The sequence below is a fragment of the Armigeres subalbatus genome, chromosome 2, assembly GCF_024139115.2.
Source record: "Armigeres subalbatus isolate Guangzhou_Male chromosome 2, GZ_Asu_2, whole genome shotgun sequence".
Classification (NCBI taxonomy): domain Eukaryota; kingdom Metazoa; phylum Arthropoda; class Insecta; order Diptera; family Culicidae; genus Armigeres; species Armigeres subalbatus.
In genome coordinates this window covers 71,379,452-71,406,243 of record NC_085140.1, presented here as the reverse complement: position 1 = coordinate 71,406,243, position 26,792 = coordinate 71,379,452, and the positions used below count along the sequence as shown (strand labels likewise).

At 39.5% G+C, this 26,792-nt stretch overlaps 2 protein-coding genes across 5 annotated transcripts in view; one reads left to right on the top strand and one right to left on the bottom strand.

The window, feature by feature from the left end:
• The window catches only part of LOC134214527 (EGFR adapter protein-like), a 184,915-nt gene that overhangs the window by 105,685 nt on the left and 52,438 nt on the right, over nt 1-26,792 (top strand). For 2 of the 4 annotated variants that reach the window (XM_062693884.1, XM_062693883.1), the window contains one exon: nt 22,276-22,369. The exons of 1 other annotated variant lie outside the window; for it this stretch is intronic. The gene's annotated coding sequence lies outside the window, so the exon portion shown is untranslated. Of the gene's footprint in view, nt 1-22,275; nt 22,370-25,834; nt 26,005-26,792 lie in introns of those variants that run through there. One more of the 4 variants, XM_062693889.1, reaches the window with a different exon arrangement.
• LOC134214525 (uncharacterized) lies at nt 9,287-10,587 on the bottom strand. Its single transcript, XM_062693882.1, has 2 exons — nt 10,063-10,587; nt 9,287-10,004 (listed from the first exon to the last, which is right to left on the bottom strand). Exons 1-2 carry the CDS (start codon nt 10,411-10,413, stop codon nt 9,543-9,545), a joined length of 813 nt encoding a protein of 270 aa, XP_062549866.1. The 5' UTR covers nt 10,414-10,587; the 3' UTR covers nt 9,287-9,542.

Here is a 26,792-nt window from a genome sequence, read left to right as displayed (position 1 = left end):
AGGTCGAAAGGGACAAAAGGTCGAAAGGGACAAAAGGTCGATCAAGAACAAGTTGATAACAAGTTGGGTGTATTCCAAAAGAATTTATGAAATGCATTTAACTTCAAGCAGAAATAACACACTTATCACATCAAGGCACAGAAGGTCGAACGGGACAAAAGGTCGAAAAGGACAAATGGTCGAAAAGGACAAAAGGTCGATCAAGAACAAGTTGATATCAAGTTGGGTGTATTCCAAAAGAATTTATGAAATGCATTTAACTTCAAGCAGAAATAACACACTTATCACATCAATCAAAGTTGAAGAATGAGCAGTTTTCAAAGAAGGAATAATTACTATTACACAATATTATGAATATCTAGATAGTTCTGTTAGAGATAAAAAAGATTGTTGATTTAGGAGATGAGTAAAACTTGTATTGCGCGAGTTGTCCTATACAGTTGGCAAAAAAGTTGCTCTTCTATTTTAAATTATTTTGAGCAATTAAATAAAATTCATTCAATGAGTGCACATAATAGATGCATATCTAGGTTTTCTGAATGTCACTTCGATTTGTCAAAATAGTGCACTCCGCAGCCATGCAGGCGCACGCATTGAAAATACACCGGCGTGTATTATACGCCGGTGTATTTGATGTGCGGCTTGCATAATTTTGACAGATCGAAGTGACATTTAGAAAACTCAACATCCATCTATTAGCTGTACTCACTGAATGAATTTTATTTAATTGTTAAAAATTGTTAAAAATAGAAGAGCAGAGTTTTTACTAACTGTGTAGGGCAACTCTGGAGCTAGATTGACTCTCTCCGTTTCAGTTTCTTTTCCATTTCGACCTTTTGTCCCGTTCGACGTTTTGTCCTGTCGACCTTTTGTCTTTCGACCTTTTGTCCTTTTCGACCATTTGTCCCTTCGACGTTTTGTCTTTCGACCTTTTGTCCTTTCGACCTTTTGTCTTTCGACCTTTTGTCCCTAACCCCAGACTAGGTGCAAAACGACTTGGCGAGCGTTGGGAGCAATTGAGAATGGAGAAATGTGGCCGCGAACCGTGTATTGTGGCGTCAAATTGTTGATTCAGTGTTGTCTGTTTATATGGTAAGGCTACTGGAGACCCCAACAGTTATGTAGTCATCGCGATTATAAATAACTTTGATTTTTGTTTCTTTTTATTTGATATACAATGATATTTTTTGAAATTTCAGTTATCTCTCTCTATGGCGATGGTTTGCTCGTCCCTTCAATATTTTTTTCTTCTCGATAACTCACTATCTCGATGTGTTCTGGTCATATTTACCTTAATTTTTTTCTGGTCATCTAAAAATCTATGCCAAGAATTATTTAAATCGATGATGGTTGGTTCTGGGTTTAGGGTTTTCGCTTCGCCAGTAGGTACGGCGTAGTTCCGTACGGCCTAGTTGCCGAATAATATGTAGTTAATTATTAAATCGCAAGTAGTTAACTCAGTCCAAAGATTCTGTCTGTGTAAGATAGTATTTCAACACATCGCGATCTACTCGGTCTAGTCCTCGGCAGTAGATCTAGCCTACTCTGACGAGAAGTTTTCCAGTGGCGAAGTCCCCCCGAAACCGATCTCCCTGTCCTCGTGCCGTGCAACTTGACCACGGTCTACTCAGATAGTTCTCAGTGGCGGTTATACTCTAGTCCCACGTGAAGTTCCCCTACAGAGGACCCTCGTAACCTACCGCGTCCCAATACGAGGTCACCAGCTTGCTGAACCACTTCTCTTTCGCCACAACAGATCTTCCGCAGTATCGTCCACTCGTTGATAATGCTCCCTTGCACGCCATCCCTCGCCAGCTGTTCAATACTCCAATTTTACTGTAGTATAGTCGCAATCTGTGATGTCGTAGCTGACACTAAATAACAGTTTTCTGCGTTTTGGCATGCTTCGTTGTGTATCTAAGGGGAAACTTGCGAACACTAGACCAACAATGGCATGACAAGAATCATTTCCTCCATGTAGTCTTCTGATTCAGTTCGGAAGTCTCCGTATGAGACAATAAGTTCATCTGACCGTTGGACCTTTGGTGGTCCTACGGGCGTCTCGTCGGATGTACTTTACTATCAACGTTTTGGCCCAAACCGAGTTGCCGATTTACAGTTTTGGTTTCTTGCTGCGCATCCACTCCACTTGTAGGTTGTCTCGCGCTCAGTTCGACCTCTCCGAATGAGTCTCCATAATACGACAGCGTTATATCTTCATCGAAACCAACCATCTCAAGTACTATCGGGACTACGATCGTTTCAGTTGATGTCGTCGTCGGGAGCAGACGGAATAGTTTTGTTCTGTACAGCATTTACCGCTTTGACTCAAATCCCATACATGACTCATATTCTGAACACGAGCGTTTTAGCGTCTTTCGTCTGTATGAAGGACCAAGATTATAAACGAATTCAAGATCCTATGGAAAGCACTACGCGAATAAGGTTGGCAGCCCAAAAAATGTCCAATTAAACAGATGAAATTGACCTTAAAAAATTTAAAAATTCGCCTTAAAAAAGTGATCATTTTTCCTTAAATTATCTAACAAATTACCTTGAAATATATAAAATGCTCCGTAAACATTCGAAAAGCGTACCGTAAAAACGAAAAAAATGTACCGTAAACAATTAAAAATGCTCCTTAAAAAAGCAAAGATTTGCTACGTAATTAATGATAATTGCGCAGTATATTGACAAAAGAATTATTATAAAATAGTTCAAAAGGTACCTTAAAATTGGCTATCATAAATTAGAATCTTATGCACAATTGTATAGCCCCTAGAGTTTATTGCTGATTGTTTTGCTTGGTAACCCTATTCAACCGAAAACTAAGAAAAATGCTCCTTAGGATGAATAAAATGCTCCATAAACAAATAAAAAATGCTCCTTAAACTATGAAAAATGCTCCCTAAAATAAAGAAATGCTCCTTAAACCAACGAAAAATGTTCCTTAATTTGAGGAAATGCCCCTTAAACAAAAAAAGCATCTACCGCCACGTTCCTTAGGGTTTATTTTTGTAAGGCGACTATTTAGCTCTTAGGAGGTGATGGGAGATACTTTTTTTTCTTACCTTTTTGCCCAAATTCCCCTAGGAAATAATATAGCTCAATGATTCTGAACAAGGAAATGATGTAGTAATGTTAATTTAATTGATATTTTCCAATGATATAATGAAAATAACAAATAATCATATAATTCATTAAAAATTCTGAATTATAGGGAATTTAGGGGCCATACATCTCATTTAATGTAATTTTTTATTCAAAATAGGATAACATTTTTCACGGATGACGCACATAGAAGATTAAGGGCTTATTCGAAAGGGAGTTTTCCAAGAAATTCAGTAAGAGATGTTTTATAGACGTGAGACACTTCTGTATGTAGTTATTAAGCTCGTTTTGCCCCAATGTCCCATACATCACGCTTTATAATATTTTTCGTGCTTTTAACTTCCCAGTATTGTACTAAAGATGTGTTCTCCTCTTCATTATAGATCCATAGAAAAGCACTATTTATGCTTTGTTGGTAAAAGTTGGAAATTTAAGGGATTTTGTGGTCAAATAAGTTTTCACCCAAATTCCCCTTATGAAATAATGTGGCTCAATGATTCTGGGTTAATAAATGATGGAGTAACATTGATTCAATTATAATTTGTCAATGATACTATAAAAATAACAAATATTCGTAGATTGCATTGAAAAAAAAATCCAAGGGTTCAGGACTCAGAACCTTTTTCTGCCTTTCTCGTACAACAAAGTTGTACCGAAAGGCTATATGATCACTCCGAAACTGAACTTTTTTAAAATATATAATTGATGAATTTTTTCACTTTTTTGTCCCAAAATGCCTTAAAAATCCATTTTTAATGTAATATATGGATATTTGTTTTTTTATGGTATCAATTTCTGTAAAAAAAAAATATGACAATAATATCAACTATTATCTGTAAATACCTGAATAATCAATAGGCTGTAGATTTCGCCAAAATTGACCATATGTAGAGCTACATCAATGCTTACAAGTTTTTAAATCACTGTATATTACCCCTAAATGATCATTCGACGTAATATAGTGCAAATGATTTCTTGGGTATTATTATTTTTTACAGAATACATGAAAAATTCACATAGATGCAGTTTGATGATTATTTGGCCCCAAAATCCCTTAAATGTCCAACTTTTTCCAACAAAATATGTATAGTGCTATGTATGGATCTACAATGAAGAGGAAAACAGAATTTCAGTGAAATTTTTGAAAGATAAAAGTACCAAAATATGAAAAATTTTGATGTATGGGACATTGGGACAAAACCAGCTCAATAACTACATACAGAAGTGTCTCATGCCTATAAAACATCACTCAATGAATTTCTTGGAAAATTTGCTTTCGAATAACCCTTAACCTTATCTGTGAGTCGCTCGTGAGAAAAGTTATCCTATTTTGTATAAAACGTTACATTAAATGAGCTGTTTTACCCCTAAATCCCCTATAATTCAATATTTTTAATGAATTATATCAGGCCTGCCCAACCTTTCCAAGCCACGGGCCAATTTTTAGAATTCACACTTGCTGGCGGGCCAGAAAATATTCGGTACATAGCTTTTTGAATATTTTCAAAATTATCAGTGTTTTTTTATTCTCTAAAAAACGAAATACGATTTTAATGCTTTCAAACAACCGTTCTTGTTTATTTTTTTTCGTCGTTGCATTAGGGATCCATTTGAAATATTTCAGGTAAATTATTCACATCGGTAAACGGTGTTGAAAAATGCGAATTTCGTTACTTTACCAGCCAGCCTCTACCTTTGCCAGTTAGTTGCTCCCTGTATACTACCGTCCCAAGCATAGTTGTCCCATGTCGTTTTTAGTTGATGGCCTTCTTGCTCCCTGGTGGCCAACAAAAGAATTCATCAACAGATTTCAGATCTAGAAAGGATTGCTGGCAAGCCTAGCCATGAAGTCTGATAGAGAATAACTTATCTGAGAAAATGCGACACCGCCAATATAGAGGGAATGGCATAGTAAAAAACGGCATGGGACAACTATGCTTGGCACGGTAGTATAGGAATCAAAGCTGCCAATTTCTCTGATAGATAGAACATAATCAATTCCTCTTATGAAGACAGCCACCTTTGCCACGTTTTTCATGTCAGTATTTTCATCGTTTGTTTGTGAGAACTTGTACTCTTCAACGTGTTCCGCGCATACTAGTGCTACTGAAGGAGACTATTTCCTTAGGACACACGATGTACCTAAACGACAACCGAAATGCTTTCCTTAACAAGCTCTTCGTCCTGGAAAGGTTTCACCCGTTTTGCCAAAATATTACCAACAGCAAAATTGGCCCGTACTTTTTTTTGTCTTTTTTAGCGAGACTTTCAGCCCTGGGCTGGCTCGTCTCGACAGCCCGTACTGCATTTTCTGACTTCGAATTCACTGTATCATTTTTTGAATCAATTAATGGAGATTTTAATTGACTGAGCACTCTACCTTTGAAGCTCTACCAACTTTTGTGTTCTACCTGAGCCTTCTCAAATATCATATTTCATAGATTCAGATTCAGGATTCAGATTTTATTCGTTCAATATAGCAAAACTTTCTGAGCAAGTTAAGCAAACCGGCCTTCCTTTTTTTCAACGTGAACGTAAGCTACTCGTGCCAATCTTTAGGGAGCGTCCACAAATTACGTAACGCTTAGAAGGGGGTGGCCTAAATGTGACGATCCATACAAAAATTCCAGATGTTTCATGATTAATGGATGATTCTTCCTGCGATGTTCTACGTCAATCTTTTGTGTCTTGAGATCGCTCTATGCAATCATTTCAAATTAGATATAATATAATTTTTTGTTTCGAGATTTAATTTAAAACTTACGTATTTAATATGAATAATAAAAAAATAGCTTCCCGAGCCAGCTAGAAAGGCTGACGGGCCGAATCTGAGTTTATTTTTCTTACACTCCGCGGGCCACAAGAAATAGAACCGAGGGCCGCATCCGGCCCGCGGACCGTACGTTGGGCAGCCCTGAATTATATGATTATTTATTATTTTTATTATATCATTGGAAAATATCAATTAAATTAACATTACTACATCATTTCTTTGCTCAGAATCATTGAGCTATATTATTTCTTAGGGGAATTTGGGCAAAAAGGTAAGAAAAAATAGTATCTCCCATCACCTCCTATCTATGATCACATCAAGACTCATAACATATGACTATTTCTGTCTAGCTGTGCTATCAGGTATGGTTTGGAAATGTTTGGCATCGGTGCTATTCAAAAGTTTTTAAAAATCGTTTTTTACTGAATAAATAGCCAAATAAAACATTTGTGAAACCATTTATTTCATTAATTTTTGTTCGGCAAACATTTGTCAATATCTGTTCAACACTTTGAGACAATAATATCAACACTTATCTGTAAATATTGCCATTTTTTACAGAATACATGAAAATTGCACATAAAATGCACTTTGATGCTTATTTGACCCCAAAATCCCTTAAATTTCCAACTTTTACCAACAAAATATATTTAGTGCCCTTCTGTGGATCCACAGTGAAGATATAAACACAATTTTAGAACAACGTCTTAAAAATAAAATGACAAATAGTTTCGAAACTCGCGGTATATGAGGCATTAGGGCAAAACGAGCTCAATAACTACATACAGAAGCGTTCCACGTCCATGAAACAGCACTCACTGAATTCTTTGCAAAATTCTTGAGCAAAAGCTCTTGATCTTTTCTGTAAGTTGTTCGTGAAGAAAGTTATCAATTTTTTCCACCTTTGAAATCGGATTTCCCCATTGTGCGGTGGTGTGTGTTTATGTCACTAAAGAGGCAATCGACCACCGAAATGGATGATACAGTTTTTGTTAATACTGTTCAGTTCCGTTTCCCAGCCGGTAGTCCCCGGTCATCATGGGCTGAAATCGCCTGCTTTCAAAGCAGCTCGATATAGGGGAACGGTTCGCCGCTTCATCTCATAGCTCCTATTTCCATCCCATCAAAAACAAAGCAATGAAAAGGAATTTGGTTTGTTTATTATTTTTGTGATTTTTTTCAGCAGTGAGCACGCATGTTGACAAAAGGAAGCGACGAATTTGGTGCCGTATTTCTTTGTTTAACGATGAGATGGATATATGTACGGTGAGATGGAGATCGGAAGAGTTCCCCTAGATTTATTACTGACACGGCATAAAAATGGCACACGATCGTTCGCTGTACATTAAATTCCCGTGATACAATGGAGGAATCGATGAAGAAAAACATGGACCCGAGGATGTTTATCTATTCGAGTAGGACGTCGGTTGAAGTTCGGATGTAAATCACAGGCCGCCAGAGGTTACAGAAGAAACCTTATCGCAGATGCTCGGACTGTTTGGGAAAGTTGATCTCGTTGTCCGAAAAAAGTTTTCCTCGGAATTGGATCTAGATTACCTGTGCTCTGGAATATGTGGTATTAGAGTGATTCAAATTTTGACTTTTTCACTCCTCTATGCTTAAACGGTAACATTTACTGTTTTATTAATCCTCCCAAATTTTTAGCTGGTTTGGATGTAACTAGACTGAGCACGCGCAGTTTTAAGTTTGTATGAAAATTACTATGAAAACAGTCACTTTTGTGGAAAACCGTTCTTCAGCGCTTCCCATTAAGCTCTAAAAATATATGACTACATTGGCAACATAGGAAATTTAACAAGGAAATAGGTCTTCTTTGTTGCGAAACGATTTGAAGCTTGCAAAAAAAGTTATTAAGGAAATACTGAATCGTGGGAAATTCCATTTAACACGTAAAAGAATAACATCAATATCAATAATGAGCATTTTTGTTTTCTTTATAACTTTGCTTTCAAAAGTCAGATCGCTTCGCAACAACAACTGTCCTCTAGCTTAGGAAGTATTCTATGGAGTCAACGGGTCTATTACATTTGAATAGTCAATGAGTCGCAACACGGAACAGTCTTTTACTTAAGTGTCGATTTCTATAGTAATTTCCATACAAACTTCAAACTGCGCGTGCTCAGTCTAGTTACATCCAAATTAGCTAAAAATTTAGGAGGATTAATAAAACAGCAAATGTCATCGTTTAAGCATAGAGGAGCAAAAAAGTCAAAATTTGAATCACTCTAATGTGGTATCTTTATGGGAATCAGAAAGAACATTCCTCCATCAATGGAAGTAGCCAATCCGAAAGCAAGAATTTGCTAAGATGGACTTACGGATACATCCTTCCTTTATCAAGCAGTAGACCATCGGAGGGAATCTTATAAGATAAAGTTAAATCGTTTACATTTTGATCTATTCGACCAGATATGTTTGGCTTTGCTTCCAACGGAAGGTCGATACTTTCAAAATAAAGCCGTTTTTATTAAACAAATTACTATAATTTTTCCAATTATTTAAATACTTGAAACATATGTCATTATACTAATATTATGTGTCCTAAAAAACAAACTGATTAACAACTTAGCTTGGTGTAACTATTAATTGCATATTATTCAGCAACTCGGCCGTTCGAAAACCATTTTTTTGTTAAATATCCTGGCTGTGTATATGCACAGCATATGTTTCGAAATGGACAAATTGATATGAAATTTGCGAAAAGAATCTCCAAGACACGTGGATTCTTTTTCGCAAATTTCATATCAATTTGTCCATTTCGAACATATGCTGTGCATATGCACAGCCAAGATATTTAACAAAAAATGGTTTTCGAACGGCCGAGTTGCCGAATAATATGCAATTAATTGTAATCAAGTGTCGGTCTTTCACCGTCATTAGTCGTCTGAGTACACGCGACCGCTTACGTTAAGGCAATCAAACTTCATCAAATGCTTTAGCCAAGCAAGCCTTTTGGCACAGCAGAGTGCGATTGAATTGCATTCTATACCGTCCCGCCCAGACAGTTACTGGGGCATGGAGTACGATCCTCCTCGTTTAATAAACAATGTGCACTCGCTTGGCTGTGGGTATACAATAGTAAAGCACATGTGGAGATTGGACAAATCAAGCATCCGAAAGATATTCAATTTGCAAAAAGAGAGCTAACCGCGGTGGAGGTTGGTACTCGGATTCTGACGGCCTTCCCGCAAACATGACCTTTAAGTGGTCTTGTTGTGTAGGGGTTATCACGCCTATCTAGAGAGTAGGAGGTTGAGGGTTCGAGTCCCTCCAAGACACGTGGATTCTTTTTCGCAAATTTCATATCAATTTGTCCATTTCGAAACATATGCTGTGCATATGCACAGCCAAGATATTTAACAAAAAAATTGGTGTAACTCTTTTTTATGTCTTTATCAGCTAGACTTTCACCCCAAGGAAAAGGGGTGTAACTCTCATCATTATCTTTTTGTAACAAATTCAATAAAAATCACTATACCACGCTGTACCAATTTTCGAAGTTCTACAATAAACTCGATACATTCAAATACGCTTTTCAAAACTTACCCAAAATGTTTAAAATATCACTTATAAAAGTAATGGATCAAATCATCGTTTTCATCATTAAAACATAACAAGTTTATTTCTCTTATTCGCATCAAAAACGACGAACACAGTGCTTGAATTGCGACTCACATAATGCTCCGTTCGCTTGAAACTCCCTCATCTTTGGAACATTCCGGAAAATTATATCCACAATATTTTCTGACTCGTTCTGGGACTCATATCCTTCCTCTTCACTATTAGCATTCAATCTCTCTTGAACCACCTGTTGCATTTTCCATATAAAAGGTTTGATTTTGCAAATTAACAACCTGATGCATCCGGAATCTTCTACCGGGGTGTGCTCCAGGTTTGCCAGATCCGACTCCAGGAAGTCAGTTACATTACCATCCTTAATGTGATTCAGCATATCTCTAAACTGTTTTGGTGGATTGTTTAACAGCCAATCAAGCGGTGACTCCGACTGAAGAATGGAAGGTTCATCGTCTTTCGGTAGCTCCGAATCTGTGTGCTGATCTAGACCAGGTTTTTTCACGGTCCCCAGATTCGTGGCAATCTGAAAATCAGTTCTAGATTATCGAACTTAAGGAAACACACTAATCCTATCAACTCACCACATGAGCCACAAAAACCAAAGCATTCATTACCAATGCACCTAGCTTGCTCCCATCAAGTCCGATCAGCTTCCAAATCTGAACCATCATCGACGCGGTCTGCTTCTGCAGTGGTGTATTCTTTTCCGGTTTGAGGAAAACGCCCTGCTTCGAGAAACCTCGCGCCACCAGATCCGCCACGTCCGAAATGGTCTCGATACCAAACAAGCTACCGGCCATTCTGACACCGTTTTTGACGTCCTGGACGAAATCTCCACCCACCGGATCCGGTCCCCCTGTAGCCACCACCAGCAGCAGCAGCAATGCCACGGCACACGGCGTACCAACAATCCATAGCCGCACTCGTTTCATGGTGGAAAGTTGGAAGTCGGTGTCTCACTCACCACTTCCCTGTGGATTTTTCGCTGGATTGAAACTTGATCTACCCTCCTGCGAGCGAGTTTCACGCCCAGACACAAACGCGCGGGCTGCCGGCTGAAGAGCTACTAACCCGGGCGCAGCAGGTTGGTGACAAAAACTCTTCCGGAAACTGTTCGTCGCTCTTTTGAGGATGTGGCGTGGCGTGATGTGATGTTCTTTTTTTTCCTCCTCCGTTCAACCTACTTGGTGGCAATATGACTTCAAAGCCATAGCGTAGCGGGAATAAAAGACGCGATGTGAGGTAGATGGCAGGTGGTGGTGTGTCCGCCCTCATGTGGAACGACCCAAACCGGAGAACGCACTGCAGCATGTCGAGTCGACGTAGTTGTCGTCATTACTGGGATGCGAATTGAAAGCAGTGTCTCCCGTTTACGGATGTTTTTTTGGGTGTCTCGTACCAAAAGAACAAATGGCATTTAATTTTTTTTTCTTTCTTCTCATCACCAATTTGAATTGAAATGTTGTATTACAATGAATTGTTATTTTAAGCTTTATTTTAAAGAAAATATATGGAATCACCACTTCTGTCCGCAAATACAAAACAAAGATTCGTGGATATTCATCAAATAAAACAACGCGTGTTTGACTAACTGTAATTCTGGCCTCATAGTGCGATACAAGGAGAAAGGGGAACAGTACTGGTAGTTGTCATGATCGTCACGTGAAAGCGAAAACAGTTGCATTTTCATTTTCAAGAGACCAAATGAAAATGTAGCGGCCTGCCGGTCATCTGTCACACTACAAGCAGTCATGATGGGAATGTTGCTTTGTTTAGAAATCTAAATTTGTAAATAGTTTTGATAAATCTGTGCAAATAACGATGACTAGTCGATAAAATGATTATATTCTTCCTGATTATCGAGAAAAAAAGTTACATTATTGATGGAGAAACAGCGTGTTTATAATAGTTTGTTGCGGTTTCATGAAATAAAAATCCGTGAAAATTTGGCGGAATTCGTTTCATTGTTTATGTTTTCTTTGAAAGCGTGAGAGAATAAAATGTAAATATCGCGTGACTTTTCTCAATGAAAATGAAAATCTCAGTACTGAAGGGGAAAGAACTTATTACACAATGATCTCAAAATTTACCAGTGCAAAATAAATGACGATAAATATGAAAAGCATGGAGCTTATCCCTGTTATTGACTTTCCAATATTTTGCGCTCGGTAACGGCAAGTCGACTGCCAGAAAACAGTTTTGATAAATCTAAATCACCAGATTCCAAAAATTCTTTCAGCAGTTTGGTAATGGAGTGATCCTTTAGCGTATAGCGCTACTTACTTATTTAAAATTATTTTGATTTATTTTTTTTTTGTAATTTTGCATTAGTTTTATTATGTTTAGTGCCTGATCGTAGACCCTTTATCTATTTTATTTACATTATATTTTAGCTATATCATATTATTTTTTTCCATAAGAGAATGCTCCTACATGTTCACCTTCATTAGGTTTCAGCTTGTTGTTATCCAGAGGCGCATCCATGTTCCAAGTCGTGGGTAGGACAAATAGGAAATGTCGATTTGGGTCGATTTCTGGTATTATCATTAGCTTAAATCTATTCGCATAATTTGTAGTTGTTACAAACCTGAACTTTGGTGCCACGGGAGGTTTTGACATACAGACATACAGATTTAGAAAGGAACGAGCTTGCGATCGAACCCACGTCCTCCTGCTTATAGGCAGAAGCGCTGATTTTTTCTCCGAAATCGATGCACATTTTCCCAATATTGTCACTTAATGCATGACAGTTACTGACTCATATCCATCCATATCAATATGATACAGATATGCTTGCGGCAGCAACTTAATCAGTTCTAAAAATTATAAGGACTTAAAAAGATCTTTACGGACAGAATATTTTTTTATGATTTTCATGTCAAATATTGTTTTTCAAAGATTGTTTAAGGATTGCGAAGAAGCATGGCTTACATCTTTGAATTCTTATGATTATAGAACATTTTTACCAGCTTCTAGTACAAGTCATGGATCACAGAAATTTGTATGAATGTTTAATGGGTTACATCAATTTATCAGAAATGGTAATGGAATTACCTATTGAAAGCGAACATCCAAGAAATCGTATGATTGTCTAAGAATCTTTATGGAAGCTCAGAATTGATGACGGAGCAGATCTGTTCATGGCTTTTCAGTTTCCAAAAATTGTTTACGTCCATTAAAACTTACTTTATTTATCATAGGTTTTAGAATTTTTAATTAATCGCATTTGCTGATTTCAGCAACTCTGGAAAACTTTTACCTCTGGAAAACTTTAAGTCCAAAGATATTTTCGATCATTTAGTAATCTGGGTTCGATCATTTAGTAGTTTGTCAATAACTCATTCCAGAGGCTGAATTCCATAACGTGTAGTATGATGAACTTCTAGTGCAAAGATTTTCTACTACTTTGTTCGTTGTTTGCACTAGTTACAGCAACTAAAATTAAATGATTGATATTTGCTTATTATCTATTATAAGCTATTGCATCAAGCGCTTTAACTTCGTTATTAGTGGAATTCAAAGCATGACAATACCTTCACGATGAAAGTTCAGCGTACGACACATTGAGAAATTTAGCCTGTGAAATATTGACAAACTAAAAAAAGATCGAGCCCAGTTTACTAAATAATCGAAAACATCCTTTTTTTTTTTTTTTTATATCTTTATTAAAGAGATTTTCAGCCCTAGGCTGGCTCATCTCTAATCAAAAAAAAAAAAAAAAAAAAAAAAAAAAACATCCTTGCTTTAGACATCCTGAACACTATCGGGATTATAAAGTGCCTAAAGTTCTAAAGAACAGTCAGTACTCTATTCCTTTAGAATTCCAGAAACATCAATGATTATTCTAAAGACTCCAATTAGCTTTGAAATCATCATTTGATAACACACAGATTCTTGCCAGTCAACGACTTCATATGTTCTAACCATAATCATGGGTAGGACAATGCTTTGACTGTCCCACCCAGGCAAATTCATGCGTAGGATATGTCCTACTTGTCCCACCCACTCCCGGCGCCACTGTCGTTATCCTAAACCTACAAATTTGATAACCTAACTACTCTATATACACTAAATGAAACTTGATAACCTAGATTGGAACTATCATCCTAACCTAACAACCTGATCCTAAGCTAAGCACTGGGCCATGAATAGATTGATTTTGCTTGTAGACAGCAAGCTTATTTCTCATGGACAATGAATGACGACCGGTGGTTGATCAAACGGTACAGTAGTTTCAACAAAACATTACACTTTGTCACCGTCTTATCAACAAGTTGCCGGGAAATAAGCTTGATGTCAAGGGTTAAGCTATCAAGGTAGTAGGCCTCATTGGCCCATTCCACAGTCGTGCCATTGAGGACGATTTTACAGTCCTCAGGCGGAACATGTTTGGGGGATTTGGAGTGGGGAACAATGATGACCTATACTGCAGCTAACCGCAAGTCGAGCACATCTGTATATGGAGCCCCATATACAGATGTGCTCGACTAGCGGTTAGCGGCAGTATAGGTCTTCGCCGCGTTGATACACGTTGATCTTCCAGCTGGTGAGGTACTCTGTCAAGGCATCCAAGCCACGTTGGAGTTTTGCCACTAGCGCTCTTATCACTCCACCATTGTAGACGATGGAGGTGTCATCTGCGAACAGAGATAGAATGACGCTGTACCTCCAGTAAGATGTTGTGATGTTTGGCAGACTCAGTAGCCGGATGTAAATTGCCTTTCCAAATAGCTTGGATAATTCTGAGAGAAGACTGATGGGACGATAATTTTTTGGAGAGGGAGGATCCTTCCAGGCTTTGTGATGGGCATGAGTATCGCTAACTTCCAGGACGATGAGAAGTAGCTAACCCGGAGACACTGCCATGTGCGAAATGATTGTGAATACTGTGCAGTATCGGTTCCCACCTTCAGCTCCCCGTCCGACATGGGCTGAGATAGCAGCCTTTGTTCGACAACTTGGCACGGATGTATCACATATGGAAACAGTGTATATAGCAATGGATAGATCGCTGTTTATCAAATTCGCTTCACAAAATTTAATGCGAAATGCGTTGATCAGGAACAAGGAGCCCCGTAAGTTTGCTTATTCGAATGGAAATTCCGTGGAAGTTCATATGGTCATGGCAGGTAGTAAAATTCAATACATTCGTGTGTTTGATTTGCCGCCTGAACTACCGGACCACGAGTTAGAAAAACGCCTTAGTGAATACGGGAAAGTGGAAAATATTATCGGTGAGAAATTCCTACATGATTTGGGGTTGGACCACATGTTCACCGGAATTAGAGGAGTGTACATTGACATGGATAAGGAAGTTTCCCCTTCGCTCCAACTAAACAATTGGACGGCACGAATATATTATCCGAATTTAAGGAATAAGTGCTTTGTATGACAAGCAGAAGGGCACCGAAAAGATTCGTGTCCAAAATTGAGGAACAGGAACCAAAAAGAAAAGAAGGATAATAAGCAATTAAGAGAAGACGAGAAGAAAACCTATTCGGATGTCGTGATTGGATTTGAAGGAAGAGTAGCTGAACAACCAAACGTTGAAGTTTCGGAGAACGACGTGATAGAAGTAGTAGCGGAGAGAGTGGTTGAGTTGGAGTCTAGCCCAGCAAAAACGGTAACCCAGCAGGCGGAAATTTCTATTCCATACTCAATGATGGAGAGGGAGAAGATGGCGGAGACCATGAGTTTCAAGAACAAAACTGATCGGATATGATTCGCGAAAAAGGCGATATTGGGATACACTGATTACGTAAATTCGCTGAAGACGGAGGAGAAGAAGCAACAAAAGCCATCGAAGTCAACGAAGTCAACGGAAGGATCAAGCAGCTGAGGTTACTTACAGCCATAGACCGGTCGCCTCCGAAAAAGACCTCTCGTAAGGATGTTTCACACCGCATGTCTGAAACATCTTCAGATTAATATAATGTAAATTAATTGCTTTCGGCTCCGTATAGTTTTTTTTTGTAAAACAACTTAGCCTACTAAATAAACGATTTGAAAAAAAAATGCTTGTGTTCGAGATTCATGATGCTGTCGAAGCTTCGGGCCTTAATGTTTTCCGATGATTTGATATAGGCCGTCATTTCGCCAGCTGAGATCTCCAACTCCTCCGATAAGTCGATAGGAGTAAGATGGATGTTGTTAGCGTGCTCGTTGATGGCTGCTTCGTGTGGACTCACGATGCTCTGTCCAAGATTGTGTGAGCTGACGACCTGCTAAAACCATTCCCAGTTTGCTCGGTGATAATTTGGCCGGGACTGCTAATGCCGAATGGCCAAGGAGCCCACTTCCCCCCCCCCCTCGAATGGTGGTCCGAGCTGAGCTCCTGGTAGCCATGAAACGGTTGCGATGTGATCGTGCATATTTGTCGATTGTAGCATGCACTCCGGACCGACTCAGCCGAGTGGGGATGAGCGTGATTGTGTCGACAGAAGTAGTAACTTCGACACCGATGGCCTCGATGGCACTCAACTGAAAGCTTGGCAGCAGGCGACAGTTGATGTTGTAGGGGAACTGGGGGTAGGACGCCCACGTTAAGGAAAATGCCATTTTTATCAATGAAAACCACCATTTCAGCCAGTTTTCATCAGCGCATACTGAAGAACAGCATATCTGCGACTGACTACCGATAACAGATATCTAATTGTCCATTTTATTGCACAGAAATTTGATTTTTAAAAGCACCTGAAAAAAATGATTTTGAAACCATGCGGGGTGAGATGCGCCAGTGGATGGGTTAAAACGCGCATGTGCTTATCGTACTGATTTTCATTTTAATTGCCTACATTAAGGCAATTAACCGAATGTTTCAGCTGTTTCGGTCATACGAAATGAGCATGGGCGTAATGCCCCACACCGACCTCAGAAGTTTGAAGGCCCATAAAATCGTTTTAAAACCATTTTTGACGACGATTTCGTGTGGAACACGAAACGAGTAAGCAGCATCAGAACGTCGCATGGCTCATGGCTCAATTATTAATTTATCAATGTATAACAGCGACAGAAAGACTAAATTCCACCGAGCTAGAATTGCATCAAAACACGCAAAAATCGTTTTTTCGAGTTTTTCATGTATAACTAGAGAAAAATCATGAAATATATGTATCCAATGGCAATATTTTTCATTGCTTTATCGTATAGACTATTGAAAATAATCAAAATGGGGATATTTAACCTTATTCAGGGGTGGCGCGTTTTAACCCCTATGGGCGTGCTACCCCCACTTCCCCTATCGCAGTGCGATGACCACACCACCTTCCCTGATCAGACAGTCGTACGATGCAAATGTCCGGGATGTTGACGTTCACTTCCGGTTTTCAGTGCGTGTCGGTGATGAACGCCACGTCTATTTCTTCTCAAGGAAATCCTTCAGCTCTATGGTTTTGCTCTTGAGTGAGCAGTTGACCAGGCCCATCCTAGCAGCTTTTTTCAATGATGAACATGCCAAGAATGAGGGGCCCTCCTTAGCCGTGCGGTAAGACGCGCGGCTACAAAGCAAGACCATGCTGAGGGTAGCTGGGTTCGATTCCCGGTGCCGGTCTAGGCAATTTTCGGATTGGAAATTGTCTCGACTTCCTGGGCATAAAAGTATCATCGTGCTAGCCTCATGATATACGAATGCAAAAATGGTAACCTGGCTTAGAAACCTCGCAGTTAATAACTGTGGAAGTGCTTAATGAACACTAAGCTGCGAGGCGGCTCTGTCCCAGTGTGGGGATCCCAAGCAGCACAACTTGTTTCACTACTGAACATTTCACTATGTTGCAACTATTCGGAAAGAAACAATCTTTGCGTATGTGCCATCAAATATAACTCTCTTGCAATCTAAAAAGCGCAAGAGGTGGAGCCTACGGAAACATCCTTCGATTGCAGTAAAATTGCAATAATGTTGCAAAACACTACAGCGGAAAAAAATAAAATAAAAATATAAAACTGGATTCGATTTATGGATCTTGTGATTGATAGTCCTTCACTCTACCACAGCACCATTCAACACTTCGAAGGAACTGCATGTTCACTCACCATAAAAACCATACGATTATGAAGTTTTGTACTTGGGTTTTCTGTTACTTGATTGCACCATCACCGGAAAAAATGTGAGTTGTCAAAACGTTGAACGATGCTAAATCAAACATGAAGACACACTCAACTTATCTGCAACTCAATTTAAACAAACAAATAAATTTTGAAAGACACATTGAAGGTACATGGTAACAAATATGCAACTTGTTGATTTCGTTTCGTGTTTGCAACATAAAGTGCAGTATTTTTTGGTTGTTTGTTTCCAAATGTCAAACACGTACTGCATTGCAATGGTAATGAAACATTGATCACAACTCGAAAGTTTTTGACATCTTGATGCAACTTTTTCGTGCTTTGATGTTTTTACAATGCCTTTATTGAAACTGAATAGAAACAAAGTGCTTTTTTGGAAGATGTTGCGTGTGCTACTTGGGATGTAATGCCAATAAGAAGAAGAAGAAGAAGATGCCAAGAATGAAGACCGAGTGGCGAGCTGCGTGAAGACCGGCATCAGTTGCTCCGGTGTGTAGAGCGGAGTAGATTCTACCGGTGGGACATTTTCGTTCTCCGGCTGCCGACGGAATCCAGGAGGAAGGAGCGGGGGCCATTCGCTGGAGGATGGAGTCGGCGCTGCTGGAGCTTGAACCGACGCAGCTGCTGCTTTTCTTGGGCTGAAAGTCTCGCTAATAAAGACATAAAAAAAAGCTGCTGCTGTCTGCAGCCGCTTGTGCGATTGCAGCGGAGGAAGGATTGGAATCGCTCGTTGTGGAGCCGCGACGACCGGATAGTTCCCCTCGTTGAGTGCAGGTACACGGTTTTTCTTCGGCAGGGTCCTGATGGAAGCTTTCCAGGAACTACATCCGCTTTGAACAGTGCTTGGTTGTAGTCCGATCTTTATCGTCAAAATGGGCGCATTTGGGATCGGCCACCTCCATTTTGTCGCACTCGTCGATCGAATGGGGTTCGCCACACTTTTTGCGGCTTTATGCGGCAGTTTCGGGTGCCGTGCACGAAGTTGAAACAATTGGTGCACTGCGTGATGTTGCGATGTACTGGCCGATGTCGCTCCCAGTCAACGACGGTGTAATTTATGACGTTGATCAGCTTCAGGTCCTTCCAGGTGGTGGAGCCGTGGACCAGGTAAGGCTGGTCGCGATACTTCTTCGCCTTGTTATGACAAGCGAACTTGTACACGGCTACTGACTTAAGGACGCAACTTTCGAGTTCTGCATGGACCTCCACTTCCTTCATGTTGTGGAGTCCTCGCCGCAAAACCTTGAGCGGTTTCGTGCCGTGATGGTCATGAGTGTAGTACTCATACTTGTCGACCTCAAGAAACTCCACGGCGGATTGATGATGGTCCTTGTTTACCGGCATCACATTCACGCCCTCGCTGCAGTGCCGAAAATCTTCATTTCAGCCCCTTCGCGATCAGTTGGCGAATTTTCTGGCGCAAATCCAGCGGCAGCTGTAGTTTTTTGCGCTTCTTCGGCGGATTGCCGGCGTCGTCAAGTGACAACGACGAGAACACGTTGTTTGCCAGAATATTCTTGGAGGGGCTCCATTTGTGGTTCGTTTTGACCAAGGGCCCCGTACGCCTGTCACTGGCGAATAAAGCTCGTCGCATCGAAGCATAGAACCAGTGTTAGGGCGCAATCATTAATTCGAACATATTTATATTCGATTAGTTACTGCAAATGAATTATTTTTCAAGTCCCTTTAATCAAGCAGGTATCTCAAGCATACCACATCGTTATATTGTTGCATGATTGAGTGTTTGATTTTGATAAAACATCGAAAACAAAAGTGTGCATAAAAATTGCCTCGCCATAACAAAAAGGTGGTAGAGAATCAACACTGTTATTTACACTTTAGAATTAAATCCAGATGTCGCACATGGTAGGGCTTCAGTGCTGCACCTTCCCCCCTGGTTTTGACACCTTGCCAGCGACCGAGTCGCCAATCGAATCAATCGAGTCGAGTCAAGTACGAGACACTGAAGCCGGCCTTACTGTTGAGGTCGAAATACGTATCTGTCAAGATACAATTAAGTGGTGGAATTCAATGGGATTGTACAAACTCGTCTTATGACAAGTGAAGAAAAAACACTTGGAAAGTCGCAGTCGCCAAACGATAGAATCGCGTCGCGTGTGTTTGTTGGAACCTTAACGATCATTAAACTGGTAGTCCTCTACGGGTACGAAACTTGGACGATGCACGTGGAGTATCAAGGCGCATTTACGAATTTTTCGGGGAAAAAAGTGCCATCTATCATCTATAGCGACGTACAGCGCGTGGAGGAGGCGAATGAGCAACTAGTTGCATCAGCTGTTGGAAAAACTTCCATCGTTCATACCCTGAAAACCAGACGACTGTAATGGGCCAGACATGTACCCAGTTGCCCGGTGAAAAGGGCTCTCGACAACGATCCGACCGACACCGATGAATCATACTACTCGATGTAACTGAGATGAACTAAAATTAAAAAACAGTTTACACAAGATTCTCGGTAAACGCAACATTGCTCAATTGTCGGCAGTTTCACTAAATCCTAATCCTATCCGAAAGGTCCGCTTTCCGTCCGCCTTATTCAGTCTACATCACCTATCTCATTCCGTGGTGCTCCATAGTCATTCCGAATAGGATTCCTGTAACTAGGTATCCAGATCCGAAAGATTTTGTCAGCAACAAAAACAATACTTTTATGTTGTGAACTTTTTGCCTTTCTCGTATACTAAGTATACGTAAAGGCTATATGTTCGCTTCAAAAATGAACTTTTTATAGGAGGCCCGGAGACCCATAGTGTTATATACCAATCAACTCAGCTCGACGAATTGATGTGATGTCTGTGTGTGTGTGCGTGTGTGTGTGTATGTGTGTGTGTATGTGCGCACCAAAAGAGCAAAAAGTTTAGCTCACTTTTTTCGCACTTACCCTTAACCAATTTACTCGCAACAGGTTGCATTCGACGAAGTATACTGCCCCATTGTTTCCTATTGAAAATTGGTCGGATTGGACTATGGGCTTGGAAGTTATGGCAGAAATACTTTTTCTCATAAAAAAGCGCGTAAAAAAGTCTAGCTCACTTTTAATGCACTTACCCTAAACGGATTACCTCGCAACAGGTTGCATTCGACGCAGTATCCTGCCCCATTGTTTCCTATTGAAAATTGGCCCGAACGGACGGTGGGCTCAGAAGTAATGCCCAAAATACTATTTTTTTACCGCACGAGAAAGGCATCATCGCCGCTAGGTGGATTAATCTGGGTTTTTTATGTTTCGTTACTCATCAGTTGATGACAACGGGTGTATTGTTAGGCGCTGCTCGATTAAAGCTCTCCTGTTCAGCTGACTCCTTATGACTTCGTCAAAAGTTATCAGTGAAAGTATCCGTACCAGAGGATTCTTCCTCCAGTTACATCGACATTATCTTAGGCTTATCCAAATTCTTTTATAAAGCGATCTATCGTCGGTTTAGCGAATTTGATAAAGAAAAAACAATGTCTAACTCGATGAATAGTTTGAAATTCGGAGCAATCGTTCAACTTTTGGAAGATTAAGGTGAGTTACGGCGGCGTCCAAAAATGGCAGCCACAATGGCCGTGCTATCCCTCACCTCGCGTTTTTGCTCGCACAAATGTGAATATTTAGGCGGTTAGCACATCTGGAAACCATTTTTTCGTGTATGCTGCAAGTGAGCAAAGGTGAAAAACTACTTTCCGTTTATGTCTGTCGTTTACTTTTCGAGTTATGTGCCCTTCAAAGCGCTATGTAGAATTTTAATTGGACTCCAACGCGATTCACCTTAAGACCGGCAAACGAACTCAGTCACCTTCAACTGCTACCTATGCGACCGTGATCGCAATAAAGTATGCGAATTTTAATTTTTCTTATTGTATTAATTGAAATCAAATCAAGTCCTGATATACACTCAAGTTTTGCCTATGTGTATCCCATGTGTAGGCTAGATGTACCAGTCGTGGCACTATAGTGGTCCCATAGGGCACTGCACTGCCGTAATCTGGAAAAGTGACGTAACAGCCATTTTACAACATGCATGTTTTCCATTTTTCTGTTGAACAGCTCGATGAGTTAACACCATTTTTGGAAAATGTCGTATACGTCACTTTTTCAGATTACGGCAGTGCACGGAAATATCTTTTTCTCTTTCGTTCTTCATAAATTTTGACGTTTACTGGCCTTGTTGTTTTCTAATTTCTTTGCAGTGAAAGAGAGACAAGGCAGTCCGTGCAGTGCCCTATTATGGCCAATCCCATAAAAAAACAATGGGGTTACTATAATAGGAACCACAATTACGAAAAGTGCCACAACTGATACATGCGTTCCTATTATGGATTAAGCCATTTTGGGTGCTATCACGAATTTTAATGCAAATGTGAAATTGTTCTAAGGAGCAGGAAGGGAAACCTTTCGCATGACGTATCAACGCTACCCATATATCTTTTATTTATATTTTTAAAAATTAATGGTTCTTTACTATGGCGACGATTGGTACACCCCCTAGTTAATTTCACGTTTTTCTTATGAACATTTTATTAGAGAGTTTCCACCAGTAATGAGCCCTGTGTGTAAGCTTTTCGGCGAGGGAGGGTCTTACCGGTAGGATTAAAAACGAATTCAGAGCATTATGTAAATTTCACTTAATTTACAATTTATTGTCCATTTGAAACACAAACACAACTCACAAAAGGCCTCAACAAGCCATTTTAACCCTCTTGTTTGCTTTCCCCACTTCCAACAGGCCAATTTTACATCTCGTTAACAAGCCACTCCAAATGAGCACCATCACCGTCGTTCATCGCTGATGCAATTCAGTCATCATTGAAGGTCTACAGGTAGGTAGGATTATTAACTGGTAGAGTGAGCAAGCCAAACATCCGAAGTTGTCTTCCGGGTCATCCCCATCGATCCGTTTTTTTAGTTTGAGAATGAGTCAATTAAGTATGTAATACATTTGGTTAACGTCAATAGTAGTGGATTTCTCGCCTGAATAAAAACGAGTATAATTTGTACCCAGATAAACATGTATACAAAAAATAATTAACCCTAATGAATTTCTCACCTCTAAGCACAAAGCTATCAAAAGTTCCAAACCAATCATTGGCGAGTATTAGCGAGTGATCATAATACGATGATTCCATTTTTTTTCGTATCAGCTATAACATGTTCGGCTTCATGGAAAGTTTTTCCGCACAGCGAGAGAACAACAATAAGCTTTCCCGGTGTCCATTTGCTGGAGGCAACAGCTGTGGTCGAGACTAACAACAGCTGCCATTAGTATTTGGGGACCAATGCACGGAATGGGAGATGAGTAAGCCACAGCGAATAAATGGAAAAGTTTTCACACAAGAGTCTATTGACAAAAAGTTTGTCTTGAGGATATTTGGATAAGTCTGAAATGGCGCGAATTGATTAGAGTCCGATCTGACTGGTTTTGTGAAATCTGAGTTGTTTGAAAAACATTGCAATGATGAAAGTGAGCTTCTAAAACATGTTGAATAACATTCAATAACTTCTTCTTCTTCTTCTTCTTCTTCTTCTTATTGGCATAACATCCCCCACTAGAACAAAGCCGCCTCGCAGTTTAGTATTCAATAAGCACTTCCACATTTGTTAAGGAGGAAGTATAATTGGCAACCGACAACCACGTGTTTCAAGTGAGTGTTTATGCTGCCGCTCGGTGTTACACGTGTTTCACTACAAGAGTTATAATTTTGCAGCAGACGAAAAGAGACAAATGAGACACTGCCGCTTGTGGTTCGATCGGAAACCTCTTAGTCTTTTCATAGGGAAGGAGAAAACCGAAATTTCACACGGTGTGGTATCAGGTATCAGGTATCAGTAAGGGTGGAGTGAACGTTTAACGCCCAAAGCACATAGGCCAACACAGACGGGCCCGTTATGCAAAATCTCCATTTTTTCATCATTTACTTGAGCAGAAATCACTATAAGAGAAACCATCAAAAATGATAGAAAGATAAAGTCAATACACAAGTGTGAATAAATTAAATAATTTTTTTTTTTGTAAAAAAAAGACGACAAAAAAAACGCTTCAAGGAGTCACGCTTTGTGCGGATTGTTCATTTTTTTCAAGTTGAAAATAACAAAATACGTGCTATGCAGGATATGCAAGATTTTATTTTACATGATACAGTCCATTTTCGCAATTAACTCTTTTTTTCCATAATATGTTGGTCCTGAGAAGAATCAATTTTCTTTTTCCAATGCGCCTTTCCAATAACTAACTGCATCCAATCGCTTGTCGACACCTTGTGTTGCAACTGTCCGACCGGCACTTGATAATTTTCGCTAAGCCTCCAAAAGTTGAAATAAATTTTCAGCATTTTCCACATTGCCACCCACTCCTTCGTGCTGCTATGACCGCTCGGCTGCATCGAATCTCGAACCGCTCTCTGTGGAACCCCGATCAAAATGACTCGCGCGCGAAGGACAACAGCTTTATTGTATTTAATAAATTTGGCCCGTTAGCCCGTCTCCTTTGTGATCTGATATAGGTGTAAACATAATGTTCACTCATAACGATTAATGAAGGGGCGGGGCTAATGGAATTACTTCATTAGATATAAGAAAGCTGCTTTTTGGCGCGCGCGCGAGCCCTTTCGATCGGGATTCCGCAGACAACGGACCGTAAGATGCATATTGTTACGAGGAATTACAACAGAAATTTGATTCAAGGCGAAGTTTCTTCATATTACAAAACATTATCTTTTGGCATCTGTCTGTAGGAGCGACGTTCACCGATGGGTGGTTGCTGTAGATAGTTTTCACTGAGGTGGCGTCTTCATTGATTTTATACAAAAGCCACCATTTTAAACAAAAGAAGGTTAATCCTACTATCCGAAATAAACTTTCTTCAAAGTGCGCGTCGGAGGGGGATGATGCAGTAAATTTAAATGGTTAGTGATCAGCAACCAAGCTACCACGCCAAACCCGATTCCACCGAAACAGTTCATTTTCGCAATTAACTTTTTCTTTCCATAAAATGTTGGTCCTGAGAAGAACCAATTTTCTTCTCGCAATGCTCTTTTCCAACTACCTGACACCACAATTTGTTATAAATTTTCAGCATCGACACTAGCGGTGCGGGATCGCAACAGTGCTATTTTTATGGTCAATCCTTTCTTCGTATGAAATGCTGGTTCGTTGAGGTTGAATAATCTGCAGCAACACATCGTGCACCAACACCAATGCGATGGATTTCCGTTGAAAATGTTACCAGCGCCTCCATTATGATGTGTCCGCTCCGCTGCGATCGCTTTGATGCGTTCTCTCTGCGTGAAATCTTGTTCAAACTGAGGATTAGATCCAAACCCGCAAGTAATTGATTTTTGATGTCTGTGCTAGTGATGCATGTACGCGATTGGTTAGTTAACCTATTTCTAAATTTTTAATTTCAATAATCGATAATAAATAGTTAAAAAATAGTATTTTCATATAAATACAAAGAAGCGTTGACTCATCCTTGATCGAATGGTCCAAAAAAATTGGAAAAATATAGAGAAACGGCTGAGATATTAAAGTTTAAAATCTATCATATTTTCGTGACGGTCCGCGATTTTCGCAATCGTAAAGTGTACCGCAATATAGAAAAGACAGACGTAGTCCTACGTCAAAACATCTTGGTTTAAAGGATTAGACTTTAAAAGTACAGAAAATAGACATGATATCACGATTTTAATATTTTTTGAATAAGCAGTCAATGCTTAAAATTGTTGAATTTCTAACCCCACAAGCTAAAAATTGATTGACTTATTTTTTTATAACGTTCTAGAGGCATTTTAATCCCAATTTCCTATATCATGTCATGACAAATTTCCATGAATCTACTTTTTCTCGAAACTTTTGCAGGTGGTGGAACTGATGAAGCAACCGAACCCATTGTCCAATGTCATTGTGCCTTAACTGCGAGGTTTCTAAGCCGAGTTTCCATTTTTGCATTCGTATATCATGAGGCTAAAACGATGATACTTTCATGCCCAGAGAAGTCGAGAAAACTTCCAACCGGACCGGGAATAGAACCCAGCCATGGTCTTCGTAGCCGCGCATTTTACCACCCAGCTAAGGAAGGCCCCGATAACATTCGATAACTAGAACAATCTACAATCTAGTTTATTTACGGAGAAAGCCCAAATACGGAAAACCCTTCCAAGACCATTACTATTATTCTATGAAGTTACCCGATGTTGCAAGTTACCGCAGGATTGAATTATAAGCAGTGGGATATAAAATACATTTTTCTGACTTAACTTCTTAACTTACCTCTACATATTCCTTCAGGAACGTTAGATGTTAGATAACAAAATCGAAAGGTGCCATCATACGCAAAGTCATGTTCTAGCTCCAACATTTTGTGCCGCGGCAAGTGCTGACAGCGTTTGTTTACGAAAGTAACAACGTTGCTAAATCGTCTGGAAAAATATTCGCACATCTCTTAATATAGGATCCCTAGGTAAGACAGTATAATGCGCTCCACCTGGCCAAACCCGAGCAGGAGCGACGACCTCGATAACAGAAAATGGTATGATTTAGCCGTGCATAAGAGGTAAAATACCAAAAAATAATACCAAAAACTTATATGCAGAATACTTGAGGGATACCACGCTTAGGTATTTCAATACCAAACGAATAATAATTGGTTATGCATTTGGTATTGAAATTCAATTTAATAACTGAGTTTGTTATGGCTTGAGTATTGTACATATTAGTTTTTGGTATTATTCCTCTGGTATTTTACCTCTTATCCAGGGCTAGTTCATAACAGAGTATGGTATCAATAACAGAATTAAGTATTATTGAGCCAATTTCTCCTGCTCGGGAAACGACCCTCTTTGATTTCTAGAAAATTATAACTAACTATGGGTCAAAATCTGTTGGTACCTATAAGTATTTGTAAAACCATCATACTATATGTGAAAGTGGAAGCTAAATAATAGCAAAATGTAATGTTTTGATGTAACTTTTAATGTTTGCAAAACTTGCACTGGAACACTCAGTTGGGTAGCAAAATAACTTTTTTGCAATTCCTGATCATAATACCTGGTTTACAGTTCGTCTTTGAGTGATAAAACGGCCTACTTTTCCATACCAACGAAATGGGTGCTTTAATGAACATTATGCAACTCAAATTAGTTGCATAAAGTTCATTATAGCACTCATTTCGGTGCTATAATGGAAAATCAACATCAGAACAGTAATTACATGACTACATTTTGCTGAATCAGCTTGGGTAAGTGCTCA